The sequence below is a fragment of the Pristiophorus japonicus genome, chromosome 2 (genome assembly GCF_044704955.1).
Source record: "Pristiophorus japonicus isolate sPriJap1 chromosome 2, sPriJap1.hap1, whole genome shotgun sequence".
Taxonomy (NCBI): domain Eukaryota; kingdom Metazoa; phylum Chordata; class Chondrichthyes; family Pristiophoridae; genus Pristiophorus; species Pristiophorus japonicus.
Genome location: NC_091978.1, coordinates 332,445,629 through 332,466,418, shown reverse-complemented (window position 1 = coordinate 332,466,418; position 20,790 = coordinate 332,445,629). Strand labels below are relative to the sequence as shown.

The 20,790-nt window shown below is 45.0% G+C and overlaps 1 protein-coding gene across 1 annotated transcript in view; it reads left to right on the top strand.

Annotated features, from left to right (window-relative positions):
* Positions 1–10,967: 10,967 nt before the first annotated feature.
* The window catches only part of LOC139234709 (interleukin-15-like), a 79,069-nt gene continuing 69,246 nt past the window's right edge, over positions 10,968–20,790 (top strand). The window contains exon 1 of the mRNA XM_070865388.1: positions 10,968–11,315. Coding sequence (XP_070721489.1) covers positions 11,241–11,315 — 75 coding nt within the window. The 5' untranslated portion in view covers positions 10,968–11,240. The remainder of the gene's footprint in view (positions 11,316–20,790) is intronic.

The window sequence follows — 20,790 nt, the reverse complement described above, 5'->3', positions numbered from 1 at the left end:
ATATGCTTAACTCACCAATACCAGAACCAGCACACATTAAAAGCAAAGAACTGCTGTACACAATGGGCCAGAAATTGCTGCAATGGTGCATCTCACGATGAACGGTGTTAATTGAACATTTTACCTCACTCTTCACAGTGCATTAAGTTTTCGCCTCAATTTGCTGAAACGTCAAAATGATAAAGTTGCCACGATGTCACTATTGCTTCTGGGATCTTGTGCACATCGGGCCCAACGGTCTATCTCACTAACCAATCACATGGCTCTATAAAAAGCTGAAAACAGATGCCATTACTCAGTTCAGGTGTGGCACTGACAGGTGAGTGACCTGCAACTTCTGCAATGACCTTAACCCAACTTTAAATGTAACTAACATTTTAAAAAGCTTTTTAAACCTTTTTTACAAAACAGTAGAAAGTATTTAGCGATGTTTTGCACATACACTTTTTCACAGAAATAAAGTATCTCAAGACGAAAAGAGGTCCCACAACTTTGTGAATGAAGCGGAGAGCAGCTGTGAATTGCTGCTGGGAACTGCGATGGAACAGTCTCCAAGGAAGATCAGTATGGTGGTGACTCTCACCGCAAACTCAATAATGCCTCACAATGGACCAGTGCCATAAGAAGCACAACAACCTGACTAGGCCAGGCAAGGTAAACTTCCTCAGACAATTTTAAATTTCCAGTCTGTCTGCCTTTAAACACTGAATGGAGATTATTTGGTTTATTAATTGTTTGTTCAAGGCTGAAGCCAAAAGCAAGCAAGTCATAAAAGTCAGTTGCTATGGGAAACATTCTTCTAAATGTGATAAATGCCACAGCTTTATTTTACTGAAGAGAAAATTTGAATGTATGAAAAGAGGGCTCTCGCAGTAAGCAACCAACGTGATAGATTCGCTGTTTTCTCCAAGCAGGGCAAGATGGCGCACAATGCAGAAACAGAGCGAGCACAGACAGATGGAGATACTGCCTTCCTGAAGGAGCTTTTCCCCCATGAAGGCAGAGTCCTGCATGGCTTCCACAGTGCAGCGACTGTGGGCTGTGCAGAGATTGGAGCCATACTGGTGAGGCAAGGTGAAAATCAAATCTTCTTGCTTTGTCTCCTGGCCAGGATCCAACCAAAGATGAGCCCGAAAGGATGGACATTTGAGATTTGTGAAATGCATATGTTCCATGAACTGAATAGCTGAATGTTTAAAACATCTTTCCTTGCAGCAGGGTGGGAAAAGGAAATTAGAATGGAAGAATACTCATGCAGCATTTGAGCACTTGGGTGAATTGCCTTTTTCTGTGTTGTGCTTTGAATGTGAAGGTAACTATTATGTGATGTGGCAAATGAACAAGTTGCACCATTGTAACATTTTGTTAATCCTTCCCACAGGTCTAAAGCAACCTGATGAGGTGGGGTTGCAAAGGGTACTGAGGTGGTGACGGAGCGGGAGGAGGATGAACGGGGGTGTGGATGAGCAGGAGAAAGAGGAGGCTGCACATCCCGTGGGGAGGGGTGGTGAAGTGTCATCAGCGGGTAATGACGTGGGGAGGGGTGGGACATTTGACTGCGACCATCTTCCCCGCACCCCACTGGGAGCCCACCTTCCTCTCCAACTCCTGGCCCCTCTGGCTATGCTCAAGGCACAAGTGGCTCCCTGCTCACAGGTGGCTATGAATCTGCTGCTGTGGGGTCTGGGAGAAGATTTGCACTCTGGGTTGGAAAGGAGGGGGGGCAGTGAGTGTCCACTGAGAAGTGGGGGAGATGTGTCCCGGTCCCCTGTAAGAAGGGAAGAAGGAATAGACATTGGGCCCAGCATGAGAACAACTGAGAGGAAGGCTACAGGGGTCCAAGAATGAGAAGGAAGTTGATTGAGGAGCAATGCAAGTATCTGTGATTTCTTCGGTCCATTGCTCGCAGCATGATGCTTCTCCATCAGACGGTGGGACAGAAGCTGGAGAACCTTTGCCAGCTTGTTGCACGGGCAGTTGACTTGTTTGCAGGTAGTACAACTGTACTATAGCAGATGCTCATCTCCCCCCTTGCAGCGCTACCCACTGCGGAGACTGTCCAGGGCCATGCAGGACATGCAGCTGATGAACAGCAAGGCAGATATTTCCAGGGCCACCTCCTTCCACCCTCAGGCTTAATGCCAGATGTGCAGGCGTTGCAGGACCCGGCTGCAGAGGCCGATCCTCCAGTATTGCTGCCAACAGCTTCCCTTCCAGAGAAGGCAGTTGCCAGTAGTCACAGTCCACTTGCTCCCCATGGCCCCTCATAGCAACATCAGGAACCCAGTTCCTTGAACCCAACTGACAGATTGGATACAGAAACCTTGGCACAAGGGTTTATGCATGTGGAAGGGTGAGGTGTAGGAGGGAATAGGGTGCCCCTCTCCTGCAGTGTCTGCCTCCTCCTGCTCAGTCTCATTCAAAGTTAATCCTCAGGCACAACTGTAAGAATATAACTGTATAACTGTATAACTGTTGTAAATAGTTTCACATTCTTGTTACATAAGAACATAAGAACATAAGAACATAAGAATTAGGAACAGGAGTAGGCCATCTACTCCTCGAGCCTCTCCGCCATTCAACAAGATCATGGCTGATCTGGCTGTGGACTCAGCTCCACTTACCCGCCCGCTCCCCGTAACCCTTAATTCCCTTATTGGTTAAAAATCTATCTATCTGTGATTTGAATACATTCAATGAGCTAGCCTCAACTGCTTCCTTGGGCAGAGAATTCCAAAGATTCACAACCCTCTGGGAGAAGAAATTCCTTCTCAACTCGGTTTTAAATTGGCTCCCCCGTATTGCAGTTTTAGCCTTTTTATTTGTATTACTTAAGTATATAACATAAATTGAATTTAACAGGCTTCTGGCATTGCTGACATTTCATATGGGAACAATTAGCTTGTGAGTCAGAGACATGGGTATGATTTACTTTCTGTATCCTGCTCTGAGTCATGCTATATGTTTCTTACTAATTATGCACTGAATAAACTGGCATTCTTTTTTTAATTCAACACTTGAGCCTGACTTCTGATTTTTTTTAATCGATTGTACGTGTCCTTTTCTCTTACAACAACAACTTGTATTTATATAGTGCCTTTAACGTGGTGAAATGTCCCAAGGCACTTCACAGGAGTATTATGAGGCAAAAAAAATTGACACTGAGCCACACAAGGAGAAATTAGGGCAGATGGCCAAAAGCTTGGTCAGAGAGGTAGGTTTTAAGGAGCGTCTTGAAGGAGGAAAGAGAGGTAGCGAGAAGTTTAGGCAGGGAATCCCCGAGCTTAGGGCCTAGGCAACAGAAGGCATGGCCACCAGTGGTTGAGTGATTATATTCAGGGATGGTCAAGAGGGCATAATTAGAGGAGCGCAGACATCTCGGGGGGTTGTGGGGCTGGAGGAGATTCATCACCATAGGCCCTTGAAACAAGGATGACTTGCTTCCACGCCAAAAAAAGATGAATTCACAGGTGTTTCAATGAAGGACCCGAACTACATCCTCAAGGGTGGAAGATGTAGTGCGTGAATTTTTTTAACGTGTGGTGGCCGGTGCACACCAGCCACCACAAGGAGTTTATAGAGATAGGGAGGGGCGAGGCCATGAAGGGATTTGAAAACGAGGATGAGAATTTTGAAATCGTTGATTTTGTTGATTTTCCTGTACATGCTTTGCTATTTGCTGTACATATTATAAAATCTGTGTAATTCTGAGAGGAGTGTAAAAAGAGCTATCGATTTATTAGATATCGCAACAGAAAGCTGCCAAAGGTTGTCACCTGTCTCAGGTGTAGCGGGACTGTAATTGGAGAGTGCGCGTCTCATGCTAACTCCAGCATCTTCGGGCAGGTTAGAGTTCAGAGTCTGTTTCACACATACTCAGCGCAGTCATCTGAACCTGGAGAAAAAAGCAAAATACTGCGGATGCAGGAATCTGAAGTAAAAACAGAAAATGCTGGAAATACTCAGCAGGTCAGGCAGCATCTGTTCCTCTCCACAGATGCTGCCTGACCTGCTGAGTATTTCCAGCATTTTCTGTGCAGCTGGAGACATTCTGCCTACCATGTCCCCACTCACCATCGTTATAGGCAGTCCCTTGTAGTCGAGGATGACTTGCTTCCACTCTAAAAGTGAGTTCTTAGGTGATTGAAGAGTTCAATGCGGGACCTACAGTCTCTGTCACAGGTGGGGCAGACAGTGGTTGAAGGAAAGGGTGGGTGGGGAGCCTGGGTTGATGCACGCTCCTTCCGCTGTCTTCGCTTGGTTTCTGCTTGCTCTCGGCGATGGGACTCGAAGTGCTCCGCATTCCTCCACTTTGGGCGGTCGTGGGCCAGGGATTCCCAGGTGTTGGTGGGGATGTTGCACTTTATCAAGGAGGCTTTGAAGCGCTTCCTCTGCCCACCTGGGCTCACTTGCCTTGTCGAAGCTCCGCATAGAATCTTGGGAGTCTCGTGTCGGGTTGTGGCCCGCCCAACGGAGCTGATTGGGTATGGTCAATGCTTCGATGCTGGGGATGTTGGCCTGAGCGAGAACACTGACATTGGTGCATCTATCCTGTCAGTGGATTTGCAAGAACTTGCGGAGGCAGCGCTGGTGGTACTTCTCCAGCATTTTGAGGTGTCTGCTGTATATAGTCCGTGCCTCTGAGCCATATAGGAGGGCGGGTATCACTACTGCCCTGTAGACCATAAGCTTGGCGCTAGATTTGAGGTCCTGGTCTTCAGACGCTCTCTTCCTCAGGTGACCGAAGGCTGCGCTGGCACACTGAAGGCGGTGTTGGACCTCATCGTCAATGTCTGCTCTTGCAGACAGTAGGCTCCCGAGGTATGTCCGAGGGGGTGTGTTTGCTAGTGCTGTTGGGGAGGAGTTAAACTAACATGGCAGGGGGATGGGAACTTATGCAGGGAGACAGAGGGAAATAAAATGGAGGCAGATGCAAAAGATAGAAAGAAGAATAGTAAAAGTGCAGGGCAGAGAAACCCAAGGCAAAAAACAAAAATGGACAAAGTGTGTTAAAAAGACAAGTCTGAAGGCTCTGTGCCTCAATGCGATGAGTATTCGGAATAAGATGGACGAATTAACTGCGCAGACAGCAGTTAACGGATATGATGTAATTGGCATCACGGAGACATGGCTCCTGTCGAAATCTCGACTCTCAATATAAGAGTCTAACACAATCAGCTCCGGTAGATGTTCCTTTAATAAGTTTTACTTGCAGCAAGGAAGAGTCTCACTCAGTCAAAGGCTAAGTGGAGACTCCCAATATGGTACAGTTTCACAATTTATTTACACAGTGGAACAAAGAAGTTATGGTTCCATCCTGTGTATTGGTTCTGCCTTTGCAGTCAGCAAAAACAGATAAAGAGTTCTCCAATCAGTTAATGATTACCACATCCTTGTCTTTACATTTTTTTCAAATGTCTCCTTTGTCAGTATTTTTGGTGGGCTAGCCAGCAGTAACTCGATTAGGGTGTGATAATGTGCTATCACTGGTTTTGCATTGTTTTAGGATTGTCCAGTTTCCTGGCCATCTATTTGGGCCCATGATATCCATAGTGGCTGATTGGATAATTGGCTTCTTGGATGAGTTCTGTACAAGAGATAATGGCTGGTAATTTGATGATCTCTTAGGGGGTGAATTGGTGCTGTATCTTTACAACCTTTATCCAGCCCTTCTAAGGTCTGGCACAGCGACAGGCTATTGATAATACAGGGGAGCACAATGGGTGGTACTTATCTCAGCAGGACAGTCTTAATGTTGTCTGGTGGCTATTAATCAGCTATCAGCAGTTTCAGTCAAGGTTAGCATGTTTATGGAAACAGACTGTTTGCTGCAGAAGCTTCTGGCAGGACCGGGACTCCATTTTGTTTTAGTGCAAAAGGGTACAAAAAACAGCGTATGTAACTTTAAGAGTATATTTCCACACTCCAGGATGACCAAGGCTGGGAACTCAACATCCAGGGGTATTCAACATTTAGGAAGGTTAGGCAGAGAGGAAAAGGAGGCGGGGTGGCGTTGCTGGTTAAAGAGGAAATTAATGCAATAGTAAGGAGGGGCATTAGCCTGGACAATGTGGAATCGGTATGGGTGGAGCTGCGGAATACCAAAGGGCAGAAAACGCTAGTGGGAGTTGTGTACAGACCACCAAACAGTAGTAGTGAAGTTGGGGACAGCATCAAACAAGAAATTAGGAATGTGTGCAATAATGGTACAGTAGTCATTATGGGCAACTTTAATCTACATATTGATTGGGCTAACCAAACTGGTAGCAATGCGGTGGAGGAGGATTTTCTGGAGTGTATTAGGCATGGTTTTCTAGACCAATATGTCGAGGAACCAACAAGAGAGCTGGCCATCCTAGACTGGGTGATGTGTAATGAGAAGAGACTAATTAGCAATCTTGTTGTGTGAGGCCCCTTGGGGAAGAGTGACCATAATATGGTAGAATTCCTTATTAAGATGGAGAGTGACACAGTTACTTCGGAAACTAGGGTCCTGAACTTAAGGAAAGGTAACTTCGACGGTATGAGGGGTGAATTGGCTAGAATAGACTGGCACAGGATACATAAAGGGTTGACGGTGGAAAAGCAATGGCAAATATTTAAAGATCACTTGGATGAACTTCAGCAATTGTACATTCCTGTCTGGAGTAAAAATAAAATGAGGAAGGTGGCTCAACCGTGGCTAACAAGGAAAATTAAGGATAGTGTTAAAACCAATGAAGAGGCGTATAAATTGGCTAGAAAAAGCAACAAACCTGAGGACCGGGAGAAATTTAGAATTCAACAGAGGAGGACTAAGGATTTAATTAAGAGGGGGAAAATAGAATACGAGAGGAAGTTTGCAGGGAACATAAAAACTGACTGCAAAAGCTTCTATAAATATGTGAAGAGAAAAAGATTAATGAAGAGAAACGTATGTCCCTTGCAATTGGATTCAGGTGAATTTATAATGGGGAACAAAGAAATGGCAGACCAATTGAACAAATACTTCGGTTCTGTCTTCATGAAGGAAGACACAAATAACCTTCCGAATGTACGAGGGGACAGTGGGTCTAGTGAGAAGGAGGAACTGAAGGATATCCTTATTAGGCGGGAAATTGTGTTAAGGAAGTTGATGGGATTGAAGGCCGATAAATCGTCGGGACCTGATAGTCTGCATCCCAGAGTACTTAAGGAAGTGGCCCGAGAAATAGTGGATGCATTGGTGATCATTTTCCAACAGTCTATCGACTCTGGATCAGTTCCTATGGACTGGAGGGTAGCTAATGTAACACCACTTTTTAAAAAAGGAGGGAGAGAGAAAACGGGTAATTATAGACATCAGTAGTGGAGATAATGTTGGAATCAATCATTAAGGATGAAATAGCAGCGCATTTGGAAAGCAGTGACAGGATCGGTCCAAGTCAGCATGGATTTATGAAAGGAAAATCATGCTTTAGAATTTTTTGAGGATGTAACTAGCAGAGTGGACAAGGAAGAACCAGTGGATGTGGTGTATTTGGACTTTCAAAAGCCTTTTGACAAGGTCCCGCACAAGAGATTTGTATGCAAAATCAAAGAGCATGGTATTGGGGGTAATGTACTGATGTGGATAGAGAACTGGTTGGCAGACAGGAAGCAGAGAGTTGGAATAAACGGGTCCTTGTCAGAATGGCAGGCAGTGATTAGTGGAGTGCTGCAGGGCTCAGAGCTGGGACCCCAGCTCTTTACAATATACATTAACGATTTAGATGAAGGAATTGAGTGTAATATCTCCAAGTTTGCAGACGACACTAAACTGGGTGGCGGTGTGAGCTGTGAGGAGGACGCTAAGAGGCTGCAGAGTGACTTGGACAGGTTAGGTGAGTGGGCAAATGCATGGCAGATGCAGTATAATGTGGATAAATGTGAGGTTATCCATTTTGGGGGCAAAAACACGAAGGCAGAATATTATCTGAATGGTGGCAGATTAGGAAAAGGGGAGGTGCAACGAGACCTGGGTGTCATGGTTCACCAGTCATTGAAAGTTGGCATGCAGGTACAGCAGACGGTAAAGAAGGCAAATGGTATGTTGGCCTTCATAGCTAGGGGATTTGAGTATAGGATCAGGGAGGTCTTACTGCAGTTGTACAGGGTCTTAGTGAGGCCTCACCTGGAATATTGTGTTCAGTTTTGGTCTCCTAATCTGAGGAAGGACGTTCTTGCTATTGAGGGAGTGCAGCGAAGGTTCACCAGACTGATTCCAGGGATGCCTGGACTGTCATATGAGGAGAGACTGGATCAACTGGGCCTTTATTCACTGGAGTTTAGAAGGATGAGAGGGGGTCTCATAGAAACGTATAAGATTCTGACGGGACTGGACAGGTTAGATGCAGGAAGAATGTTCCCGATGTTGGGGAAGTCCAGAACCAGGGGATATAGTCTTAGGATAAAGGGTTGGCCATTTAGGACTGAGCTGAGGAGAAACTTCTTCACTCAGAGAGTTGTTAACCTGTGGAATTCCCTGCCGCACGGAGTTATTGATGCCAGTTCATTGGATATATTCAAGAGGGAGTTAGATATGGCCCTTACGGCTAAAGGGATCAAGGGGTATGGAGAGAAAGCAGGAAAGGGGTACTGAGGGAATGATCAGCCATGATCTTATTGAATGGTGGTGCAGGCTCGAAGGGCCAAATGGCTACTCCTGCACCTATTTTCTATGTTTCTATGGCCCCAAGTTTCCACATGATTTGCTCCTGATTTTTAGGAGCAACTGGTGGAGAGCGGAGTATCTTAGAAATCGGAATTCTCCACATTTAAGTTTTCTGCAGTTCTAGTCAGGTAGAACAGTTTCACTTTTGAACAGAATTTTATTTTCAAAAGGGGGCGTGTCCGGCCACTGACGCCTGATTTGAAAGTTTCCACAGTGAAAACGTACACCAAACTAACTTAGAATGGAGCAAGTGAAGATTTTTGTCGGCTTGAAAAAACCTTGTCTGCACATTAAGAAATCAGGCGCAGGTTACAAATTAGGTGTCGGGAACGAGGTGGGGGGGGGAGGGGGAGAAGCGAAGTCATTAAATTCTACAATAAATCCTTAGTTATACTTATACAAATATTATACAAATAAATCCAACCTGAATAAAAATTTATAAGCAAAGAAAAGATTAAATAAACCATGTTCCTACCTGTGTGAAAGTGCTTCAGGCAGGCCTTTCAGGCAGCGGTTTGCCGTCGGGACCGACCGACGGCAGGGGGAGGGAGGGGAAGGCTGCAGGAAGCCTCATTACTTGAGGCAGCCGTTTGCCATCGGGACCGACTGACGGCAGGGGGAGAAAGCTGCAGGAAGCCTCAGTGCTGATCATGGAAGGGCAATGTGGTTTTATTAAAAAATTTTAAAAATTGAACAGCTACAAAGAATTTGAATAGTCTCAAACAAGTGCATGTGTCCCGTTTATCACAGTCTATCTTTAATTACAGAATGCACTCCCTCACACACAGAAATATCAAGAAAATTAAAATGCAAGCCTTTGCAAGGATTCAATAAACAAATTTTCACTTTTTCTGCAGCACTTTTTAAAATGGCCGAGTGGCAATGTTTACTTCACACTGCGCGTGCGCAAACGCTCCAACGCGCACACGCAGGGTTGCCGGCACCAAAAAAACTCATTTAAATTGTACCCGCCCCCTCCTACTTACAAAATCGGCGCGAGTGGTAGGCTCCGCCCCCTATGCGCCATGCCAAGCAGACATCGAGCTGCAAGGCGCTCGAGAATACCGCTTTTTTTTTTCAGGCGCCGTTTTCGACGCGAAAAACGGGCGCCCAGCTCGGCGGGGCGCCTGTTTTGCCGCGTGTGGAAACTTGGGGCCAAAGTTTCTATGTATGGAAAATGGTTCACGTTGTTCAAGGCCTCGTCGTGGATTTTGATAATAGGGGGGCAATGCTGTGTGGCGGGGTCAGCTTGGTAGAGGATCTTTGTCTCATGGATGTTTAGCATACGGCCCATGCTTTTGTATGCCTTGGTGAAGGTGTTGACGATGGCTTGGCGTTCGGCCTCCGAGCCACTGAAGTTCAATGACAGAGGATGGGGCGACCTTGGATCTGGCCTGGAGGCTGCGGAGGTTGAACAGATTCCCATTTGCTCTATAATTTAGCTCTATTCCAGCGGGGAGCTTGCTAAGAGTGAGATGAAGCGTTGCAGCAAGGAAGATCGAAAAGAGTGTTGGTGCGATGATGCAGCCCTGTTTGACCCCGGTCCGGACATGGATTGGGTCTGTGGTGGATCACAGACCTGCTGAGTATTTCCAGCATTTTCTGTGAACCTGGAGACATTCTGCCCACCATGTCCCCACTCACCAGTCCTCAAAGGGAATCACTTTTTCACAGTATTGTTGGGCGTAAGGATGAAAAAAATCCACCTTCTACTGTCTCTTTCTGTTTCTTCTTTTGAAGTTCCACCTATCTAACTATTAAAGTTTTAAATTAAGGAGTTGTACGATTTCAGAGCTAGTTGCAGCCAGATAGATCACACAATAGCAGCAGATTCCCACCCATTTTCCCTGGCTCTGTTCCTGTTTATAAACTGTTCATCTTTAATATCTCCCGGTTGCTGTTTAAAAAAAAGTCACACAATCACAAAGCTGGCAATGGGTCCCTGACAAATGAGATTCTGTAGGTCAGTAAACCGGGAAAAAAAGAACCAGGAAACAACCGGCCGAGGCAGGGTCACCAGCCACCAAACAAGCTATTTATATAAAAGCAAATTCTGGAATCTGAAATTTAAAAAAAATGCTGGAAATAAGCTATTTATATAGCGCCTTTAATGTAGTAAAACGTCCCAAGGCGCTTCACAGGAGGGTTGGTTATCCGATGAACGATGCCAGGAGCTGGTGCAAACGGGCAGACGTAGATCTGCGCGGTATCTCTTCGCGATATTACGGGCTGCAGTCAACTCTTTTCATTTTGAACTTTCTCTTTCGTAAGTGTGATAAGGGCAGAGTAACAGATATTTGACTGCAGAGGGTGTCCCTGTGAGCTCTGCTTGTTAGCTGCTCGCTTCCCGCGGCAGAGTCACAGTCTGATGTCAGCTCTCTAAGTTTCACATTGCGTGTGTAACTTTCCCTCAGCCCGGAAGATTTATTATTACAGTGAGAGAGGGAGAGGGAGAGCGAGGGCGTTGCGGAGATAAGCGGGAGTTTGCCGGCTGCACAAGTTCGCGGATCGCCAGGACCATGATCACCGCCCTGCGGCCACTGGCGTGAAGAGGGAGCACAGCGGGCGGATGAACCCTCTATTCTGCATCTTGGCTCTAACTCTCAGCCGGCTGTCGCTTATGCAGTTCGCTCTATTCACACAGGTAAATCATTTTTTTTGGTCTTTTTCAGACTGGCTTCGGCTCTCGGTCTCGCCTGTGTGTGTGTGTGTGGCTTTGCTTCAAATTCACAAGGCGGAAATTTCGTTTAACAACGTCAAGTGCGCGTCTCTCTCCCTTCATGTAAATGGAACATCGTGTTTGCTGGAAAGCCCTGCTGACAGCAGGGAGAGCGCTCGCGGGCAGCCGTGTCCAACTTGTCGGGGAGGCGCTCCAAAGTGAAAACACTTTACACACACTCCACTCTTGTGTTCAGGCACAGCTTAAAAGTAATTTCGAGAAGTCGGTCACTTTTTTAAAGTCGTGCACTTCCCGGCTCCGTAATAGCAGTGACCCGTGTTCGTTTTGGTGGCAGGGTTCTGCGATAATTGATTGTACACCCGGCTAAGAGTGCAGTTTTGAAACTGAAGCTCCCTTTGACAATCATTTTTGATTGAAAGCGAATGTGCAAAGTGCCTGTTTGTACAGCGGTGCAGCCAGGTGGAGAGGGCATGGTGAGGTAATTCTGGCAGTGGGGAGATTTCCCACCCCTTCATTCCCTTCCCTCTCACTGGCCGCGCCTGGGTCTGCACATGAAAGAATCAACTACGGTCGTTCGATTAAGGTCGTAAGCTTTCAGATTTTAGCCGGTGATATTTTCGTTTTCTTTCCCCTCCCAATATGATGTTTTCTCTAAACACACAGTAACTATTTTACCCTCACTTGGCCATCTCCATTCAGTCCTTTTTTAATTCTGTGGGGGGTGGGGAAGGAGCTCCATGTTGTAACTTACTTCCTTTCTGTTAATTTGTTGAAGTTCAGGGGCAAAAACAAAATACGAATCAGCCTGAGGAAATTCTGAAATATAATGTAGCAATAATGCCTTGCATTTATATAGTGCCTTTAATGCAGTGAAACATATGTAGGATTACATAAGATATAACAACACAGAAACAGGCTATTTGGCCTCCTCCCATCTTCCTCATCTAAATCTATCAGCATAACCCTCTCCCTTCTCCCTCGTATGCTTGTCCAGCCTCCCCTTAAATGTATCTATACTATTCACTACTCCCTGTGATCGTGCATTTCACATTCTCACCACTCTCTGCGTAAAGAAGTTTCTTCTGAATTCCCTGTTTGATTTCTTGGTGACTATCTTATTAATGGCATCTAGTTTTGCTCTTCCCCACAAGTGGAAACACTCTAGCTACTCTATCAAAAGCTTTCATAATTTTAAATACCTCTCTTGGCTCACCCCTCAGCCTTCTCTTTTCAAGAGAAAGGAGATCCAACCTGTTCATCCTTTTCTGACCGGTATACCCTTGCATTTTTGGTATCATCCTTGTAAATCATCTTTGCAGTCTCTCCAGTGCCTCTATATCTGTTTTCTGACCAGAATTGTACTCCGTACTCCATGTGTGGTCTAACCAAAGTTAGATTCAAGTTTAGCATAACTTCTCTACCTCTCAATTCTATCCCTCTAGAAATAAACCCAAGTGCTTGGTTTGCTTTTTTTTATAGCTTTATTAACCTGCATTGCTTTTTTTAATGATTGTGTATTTGTACTCAGATCCCTTTGCTCTTCTAGATTCTTCTTTTCCAAGTAATACGTGACCACCTTATTTTTCTTACCAAAATGTAATACCTCACATTTATCTGTGTTGAAATTTATTTGCCTATTATATGCCCATTCTGCACGTTTTATTAATGTTGTCTTGTAATTTGTTGCAGTCATCCCTCAGTATTGACTCATTCACCCTGCTGCCCCCACCCCCCCCCCCTCTCCAATTTCCTAGGGGGAGTGTTTGCTAGTGCTGTTGGGGAGGAGTTAAACTAATATGGCAGGGAGATGGGAACCAATGGAGGGAGACAAAAAGGAGGCAAAAGCAAAAGACAGAAAGGAGATGAGGAAAAGTGGAGGGCAGAGAAACCCAAGGCAAAGAACAAAAAGGACAACTGTACAGCAAAATTCTAAAAGGACAAAGGGTGTTAAAAAAACAAGCCTGAAGGCTTTGTGTCTTAATGCAAGGAGTATCCGCAATAAGGTGGATGAATTAACTGTGCAAATAGATGTTAACAAATATGATGTGATTGGGATTACGGAGACGTGGCTCCAGGATGATCAGGGCTGGGAACTCAACATCCAGGGGTATTCAACATTCAGGAAGGATAGAATAAAAGGAAAAGGAGGTGGGGTAGCATTTCTGGTTAAAGAGGAGATTAATGCAATAGTTAGGAAAGACATTAGCTTGGATGATGTGGAATCTATATGGGTAGAGCTGCAGAACACCAAAAGGCAAAAAACGTTAGTGGGAGTTGTGTACAGACCTCCAAACAGTAGTAGTGATGTTGGGGAGGGCATCAAACAGGAAATTAGGGGTGCATGCAATAAAGGTGCAGCAGTTATAATGGGTGACTTTAATATGCACATAGATTGGGCTAGCCAAACTGGAAGCAATACGGTGGAGGAGGATTTCCTGGAGTGCATAAGGGATGGTTTTCTAGACCAATATGTCGAGGAACCAACTAGGGGGGAGGCCATCTTAGACTGGGTGTTGTGTAATGAGAGAGGATTAATTAGCAATCTCATTGTGCGAGGCCCCTTGGGGAAGAGTGACCATAATATGGTAGAATTCTGCATTAGGATGGAGAATGAAACAGTTAATTCAGAGACCATGGTCCAGAACTTAAAGAAGGTTAACTTTGAAGGTATGAGGCGTGAATTGGCTAGGATAGATTGGCGAATGATACTTAAGGGGTTGACTGTGGATGGGCAATGGCAGACATTTAGAGACTGCATGGATGAACTACAACAATTGTACATTCCTGTCTGACGTAAAAATAAAAAAGGGAAGGTGGCTCAACCGTGGCTATCTTGGGAAATCAGGGATAGTATTAAAGCCAAGGAAGTGGCATACAAATTGGCCAGAAATAGCAGCGAACCTGGGGACTGGGAGAAATTTAGAACTCAGCAGAGGAGGACAAAGGGTTTGATTAGGGCAGGGAAAATGGAGTACGAGAAGAAGCTTGCAGGGAACATTAAGGCGGATTGCAAAAGTTTCTATAGGTATGTAAAGAGAAAAAGGTTAGTAAAGACAAACGTAGGTCCGCTGCAGTCAGAATCAGGGGAAGTCATAACGGGGAACAAAGAAATGGCAGACCAATTGAACAAGTACTTTGGTTCGGTATTCACTAAGGAGGACACAAACAACCTTCCGGATATAAAAGGGGCCAGAGGGTCTAGTAAGGAGGAGAAACTGAGGGAAATCTTTAGTCGGGAAATTGTGTTGGGGAAATTGATGGGATTGAAGGCCGATAAATCCCCAGGGCCTGATGGACTGCATCCCAGAGTACTTAAGGAGGTGGCCTTGGAAATAGAGGATGCATTGACAGTCATTTTCCAACATTCCATTGACTCTGGATCAGTTCCTATTGAGTGGAGGGTAGCCAATGTAACCCTGCTTTTTAAAAAAGGAGGGAGAGAGAAAACGGAATTATAGACCGGTCAGCCTGACCTCAGTAGTGGGTAAAATGATGGAATCAATTATTAAGGATGTCATAGCAGTGCATTTGGAAAATGGTGACATGATAGGTCTAAGTCAGCATGGATTTGTGAAAGGGAAATCATGCTTGGCAAATCTTCTGGAATTTTTTGAGGATGTTTCCAGTAAAGTGGACAAAGGAGAACCAGTTGATGTGGTATATTTGGACTTTCAGAAGGCTTTCGACAAGGTCCCACGCAAGAGATTAATGTGCAAAGTTAAAGCACATGGGATTGGGGGTAGTGTGCTGACGTGGATTGAGAACTGGTTGTCAGACAGGAAGCAAAGAGTAGGAGTAAATGGGTACTTTTCAGAATGGCAGGCAGTGACTAGTGGGGTACCGCAAGGTTCTGTGCTAAGGCCCCAGCTGTTTACATTGTACATTAATGATTTAGACGAGGGGATTAAATGTAGTATCTCCAAATTTGCGGATGACACTAAGTTGGGTGGCAGTGTGAGCTGCAAGGAGGATGCTATGAGGCTGCAGAGTGACTTGGATAGGTTAGGTGAGTGGGCAAATGCATGGCAGATGAAGTATAATGTGGATAAATGTGAGGTTATCCACTTTGGTGGTAAAAACAGAGACAGACTATTATCTGAATGGTGACAGATTAGGAAAAGGGGAGGTGCAACGGGACGTGGGTGTCATGGTACATCAGTCATTGAAGGTTGGCATGCAGGTACAGCAGGCGGTTAAGAAAGCAAATGGCATGTTGGCCTTCATAGCGAGGGGATTTGAGTACAGGGGTAGGGAGGTGTTGCTACAGTTATACAGGGCCTTGGTGAGGCCACACCTGGAGTATTGTGTACAGTTTTGGTCTCCTAACTTGAGGAAGGACATTCTTGCTATTGAGTGAGTGCAGCGAAGATTCACCAGACTGATTCCCGGGATGGTGGGATTGACCTATCAAGAAAGACTGGATCAACTGGGCTTGTATTCACTGGAGTTCAGAAGAATGAGAGGGGACCTCATAGAAACGTTTAAAATTCTGATGGGTTTAGACAGGTTAGATGCAGGAAGAATGTTCCCAATGTTGGGGAAGTCCAGAACCAGGGGTCACAGTCTAAGGATAAGGGGTAAGCCATTTAGGACCGAGATGAGGAGAAACTTCTTCACCCAGAGAGTGGTGAACCTGTGGAATTCTCTACCACAGAAAGTAGTTGAGGCCAATTCACTCAATATATTCAAAAGGGAGTTAGATGAAGTCCTTACTACTCGGGGAATCAAGGGATATGGCGAGAAAGCAGGAAGGGGGTACTGAAGTTTCATGTTCAGCCATGAACTCATTGAATGGCGGTGCAGGCTAGAAGGGCTGAATGGCCTACTCCTGCACCTATTTTCTATGTTTCTATGTTTCTATGATGTCATCTTAAAATTTAAAAATTGTGTTTTTGATTCCAAAGTCCAAATCATTAATATAAATTATAAACAACAGTGGTCCCAGCACTAATCCTTGTGGGACCCCACTTTCCACCTTCTGCCACTCTGAATAGCTACCCTTAACTCCGACACTCTTTTCTGTCTTGAAGCCAGCTGGCTATCCATTCTGCTACATGTTCCTGACTCCGCATCCTCTGACCTTGTTCATTAGTCCATCATGTGCTTCATAGGAATGTTATCACATAAAATTTGACTTTGAGCCACATGGGGCGATATATGGACAGATGATCAAAAGCTTATTTAAAGCGGTAGGTATTAAGGAATATCTTATAAGAACATAAGAAGTAGGAGCAGGAATAGGTTATACGGCCCCTCGTGCTTGCTCTGCCATTTAGTATGATCATGGCTGATTCCACTTCCCTGCCCATTCCCCATAACCCCTTAATCTCTTATCGGGTCTTGCAGGAGGAAATAGCAGTGGAGATGCTTAGGGAGGTAATTCCAGAGTTTGCGTCCTTGGCAGTTGAAGGCACGGCTGCCAATGTTGGAGCGACTAAAATCAGGAATGCACAAAAGGCCAGAATTGGAGTAGTGCAGATATCTTGGATGGTTGGCGGAGGTTACAGAGATATTCAACTAAAGCACCTTAAATGTGGAAAGATACCGTATAATACTTAGTTCCTGCTTTCTTGGATTTCATGATCTGTTAAATTGAGTTTGCTGGTACAACATTAGGTGCAGTATTGTGAATAGGGAGTTCAGTTACAGTGCTACCATTGCTATGTGGGTGGGTGAACTAGAGATACAGATTATGATGTGTACAGCAATGCGATTCATGCTTGTGTTGCGCCCATACTGCGATATGTGAGCGCGCTAGGTCCGTGCAGCAGAACATTTCTCCAGTCGTCCTGGTTAACCCTTGCCACTGGATAAACTTGCCACTCTGTCAAGCCTGTGTGGTGGCTGATGTGCAATGGTCACCACACGTTAAAACAATTCACGCACAGACACCTTCCACTCCCTCAAGTGGAGTTCAGGACTGGAACATTGGGTCCTTCATTGAAACATCTGTGAACACGTGGAAGCAAGTCATCCTCGTTCGAGGGACCACCTATGATCATGATGTTGCAGAGAATGTCAGTACAGGAGATCATGTAAGTTTTAATGGAAGGTGAGCCCATGGGAAGGGGGAAAATTTGAGGAATAGAGATGTTAATAAATAGAAGAAACCTAGAGGCCGAAATTCATCAACTCACTGCCGCTGACATTCCTCTTGCAGATCTGCCCAATGCCACTTTCGAGGTGGACTGGAGCGGGCGGGAGAGGAGAGCCGCCGGGAACTGCCCGCTGACCCCCCGGATTCCTGCGGGTAGGACTTGGCGGCAGAACGGGGGTGGGCTGCTGGTTGGAGGCTGGTCTGACCCAACGGTAAGTATGAAGAACCTGAAAAAAAAGGTTAATGAACATTTAAAAAAAAAAATTCCACAACAACTTACCTGAAGGTCTTCCGATAGTTTTTTTACATTTTTTACTGATTTTTTTTTTTTCAGGTCTAAGACCCTCCGTGGGCCTGACTCCATCCTTGGCGGCACTTGGGCAGCGAGCGCTTCTGCCGCTGAGAATGAGAACTCCCGCCCGCTGCCACCCAGATTGGTGGTATACATCGTCCATTTGCCGCCCGCCGACCTTCGAGGGACCTCGGCGATGAATATCCCGCCCAAAGTACCGTCCAGTACTTCGGCGGCACTTTCGGCGGCACTTGGGCAGGCGGAGGCTTTGATGAAAATTGGCCCCAAAGTGTTGCTTTAGAAGTAGGGGTTCTACAGGTAGTGATGGTAGCTGGGCAAGTCCAAGATGGAATAATCCAATCATTTCCAGCATTTTCAGTTTTTATTTATGGATTCTCTCGTGTTCCAGTTGTAAACACTGATTTATTTGCAAAACTTTTTACAAGTTACATGATGCCAGTATGATCGCTGCTTAACCAAACCTTCCAGTTCTCCCTCTAATATTTACTACAGATTTTGATGGAATGGGTTTCATGGCCAAGTGAAATTTCCTTGCTCTGGAATTGTTTCTCAATAACTTCACAGTTCTAGCGCAGAAATTTAAGAAAAGAAAATGAGCACATGACCATCTCTTGGTGCTCCCTTTTTAAACTTCCATTGTTGAGGCTTGGAGTGGGGGGATAAATCATACTACATGTCTGGGGCTGGCTGATAAAAATTGTACCTCCTGCTCTAACATCGATTTTGGGGTAGAGCAGATAACTTTCAGTAACTCCTTACAGCTGAACATAAATGTGATTTTGGAACAAAGTTATTAACATGAGGATGGTGAAACCTGTTAACAAGTAGACAGTGGTTATATAAACTAATGAACAGAGTAGAAATTAAACTATACGTCATGGACCGATATTAATATTGTAAGCTGAAAAGTGACTTGTTTGCTAATGGGTAAAACAACACAAGATCAGTGGGAATTGTTCAAAGAAGAATTTCACATGATACAGGAGCAGTTATACCCCGAAGGGGCAAGAGCTCTACTTGCCAAAGTAAACTGCCATGGACGACTAAAGAGGTAAGGGACAAGATAAAACGAAAAGGAAAAAAAGCTTACAATCTTGCAAAAAATACACAGATCCTGGTGAATGGGAGGGATCACAAAACAGATTTAAGAGTACAAAAGGGGAATATGAAAAGGAACATCAAAATTAACACACAACTTTTATAATTATTAGGAAAAAGAAGATGGTTAAGAGCAATGTGGCTCCCTTAAATCTGACATTTGTGATATTATAAATGAAAATAAGGAAATGACAGATGTGTTCAAAAAATTACTTTGCATCAGTATTTACAGAAGAGGAAAGCATGTGAGACATCCCAGGGAAACTAATATTGAATCGGGGATGGAGACTCACCAAATGAACATAAGCAAATTAACAGTAATGAAGAAAATGATGGCACTCGAGTGACAAATCCCCAGGAGCAGATGGTTTTCATCCCAGCATTTTAAAGGAAATAGGTGAGAATATTGCAGATGCCCTAACTATGATAGAAACATAGAAAATAGGTGCAGGAGTAGGCCATTCGGCCCTTCTAGCCTGCACTGCCATTCAATGAGTTCATGGCTGAACATGCAACTTCAGCACCCCATTCCTGCTTTCTCACCATACCCCTTGATTCCCCTAGTAGTAAGGACTTCATCTAACTCCTTTTTGAATATATTTAGTGAATTGGCCTCAACAACTTTCTGTGGTAGAGAATTCCACAGGTTCACCACTCTCTGGGTGAAGAAATTCCTCCTCATCTCGGTCCTAAATGGCTTCCCCCTTATCCTTAGACCGTGTCCCCTGGTTCTGGACTTCCCCAACATTGGGAACATTCTTCCTGCATCTAACCTGTCTAACCCCGTCAGAATTTTAAACGTTTCTATGAGGTCCCCTCTCATTCGTCTGAACTCCAGTGAATACAAGCCCAGTTGATCCAGTCTTTCTTGATAGGTCAGTCCCGCCATCCCGGGAATCAGTCTGGTGAACCTTCGCTGCACTCCCTCAATAGCAAGAATGTCCTTCCTCAGGTTAGGAGACCAAAACTGTACACAATACTCCAGGTGTGGCCTCACCAAGGCCCTGTACAATTGTAGCAACACCTCCCTGCCCCTGTACTCAAATCCCCTCGTTATGAAGGCCAACATGCCATTTGCTTTCTTAACCGCCTGCTGTACCTGCATGCCAACCTTCAATGACTGATGTACCATGACACCCAGGTCTCTTTGCACCTCCCCTTTTCCTAATCTGTCACCATTCAGATAATAGTCTGTCTCTCTGTTTTTACCACCAAAGTGGATAACCTCACATTTATCCACATTATACTTCATCTGCCATGCATTTGCCCACTCACCTAACCTATCCAAGTCGCTCTGCAGCCTCATAGCATCCTCCTTGCAGCTCACACTGCCACCCAACTTAGTGTCATCCGCAAATTTGGAGATACTACATTTAATCCCCTCGTCTAAATCATTAATGTACAATGTAAACAGCTGGGGCCCCAGCACAGAACCTTGCGGTACCCCACTAGTCACTGCCTGCCATTCTGAAAAGTACCCATTTACTCCTACTCTTTGCTTCCTGTCTGACAACCAGTTCTCAATCCATGTCAGCACACTACCCCCAATCCCATGTGCTTTAACTTTGCACATTAATCTCTTGTGTGGGACCTTGTCGAAAGCCTTCTGAAAGTCCAAATATACCACATCAACTGGTTCTCCCTTGTCCACTCTACTGGAAACATCCTCAAAATATTCCAGAAGATTTGTCAAGCATGATTTCCCTTTCACAAATTCATGCTGACTTGGACCTATCATATTACCTCTTTCCAAATGCACTGCTATGACATCCTTAATAATTGATTCCATCATTTTACCCACTACCGATGTCAGGCTGACTGGTCTATAATTCCCTGTTTTCTCTCTCCCTCCTTTTTTTTTAAAAAGTGGGGTTACATTGGCTACCCTCCACTCGATAGGAACTAATCCAGAGTCAATGGAATGTTGGAAA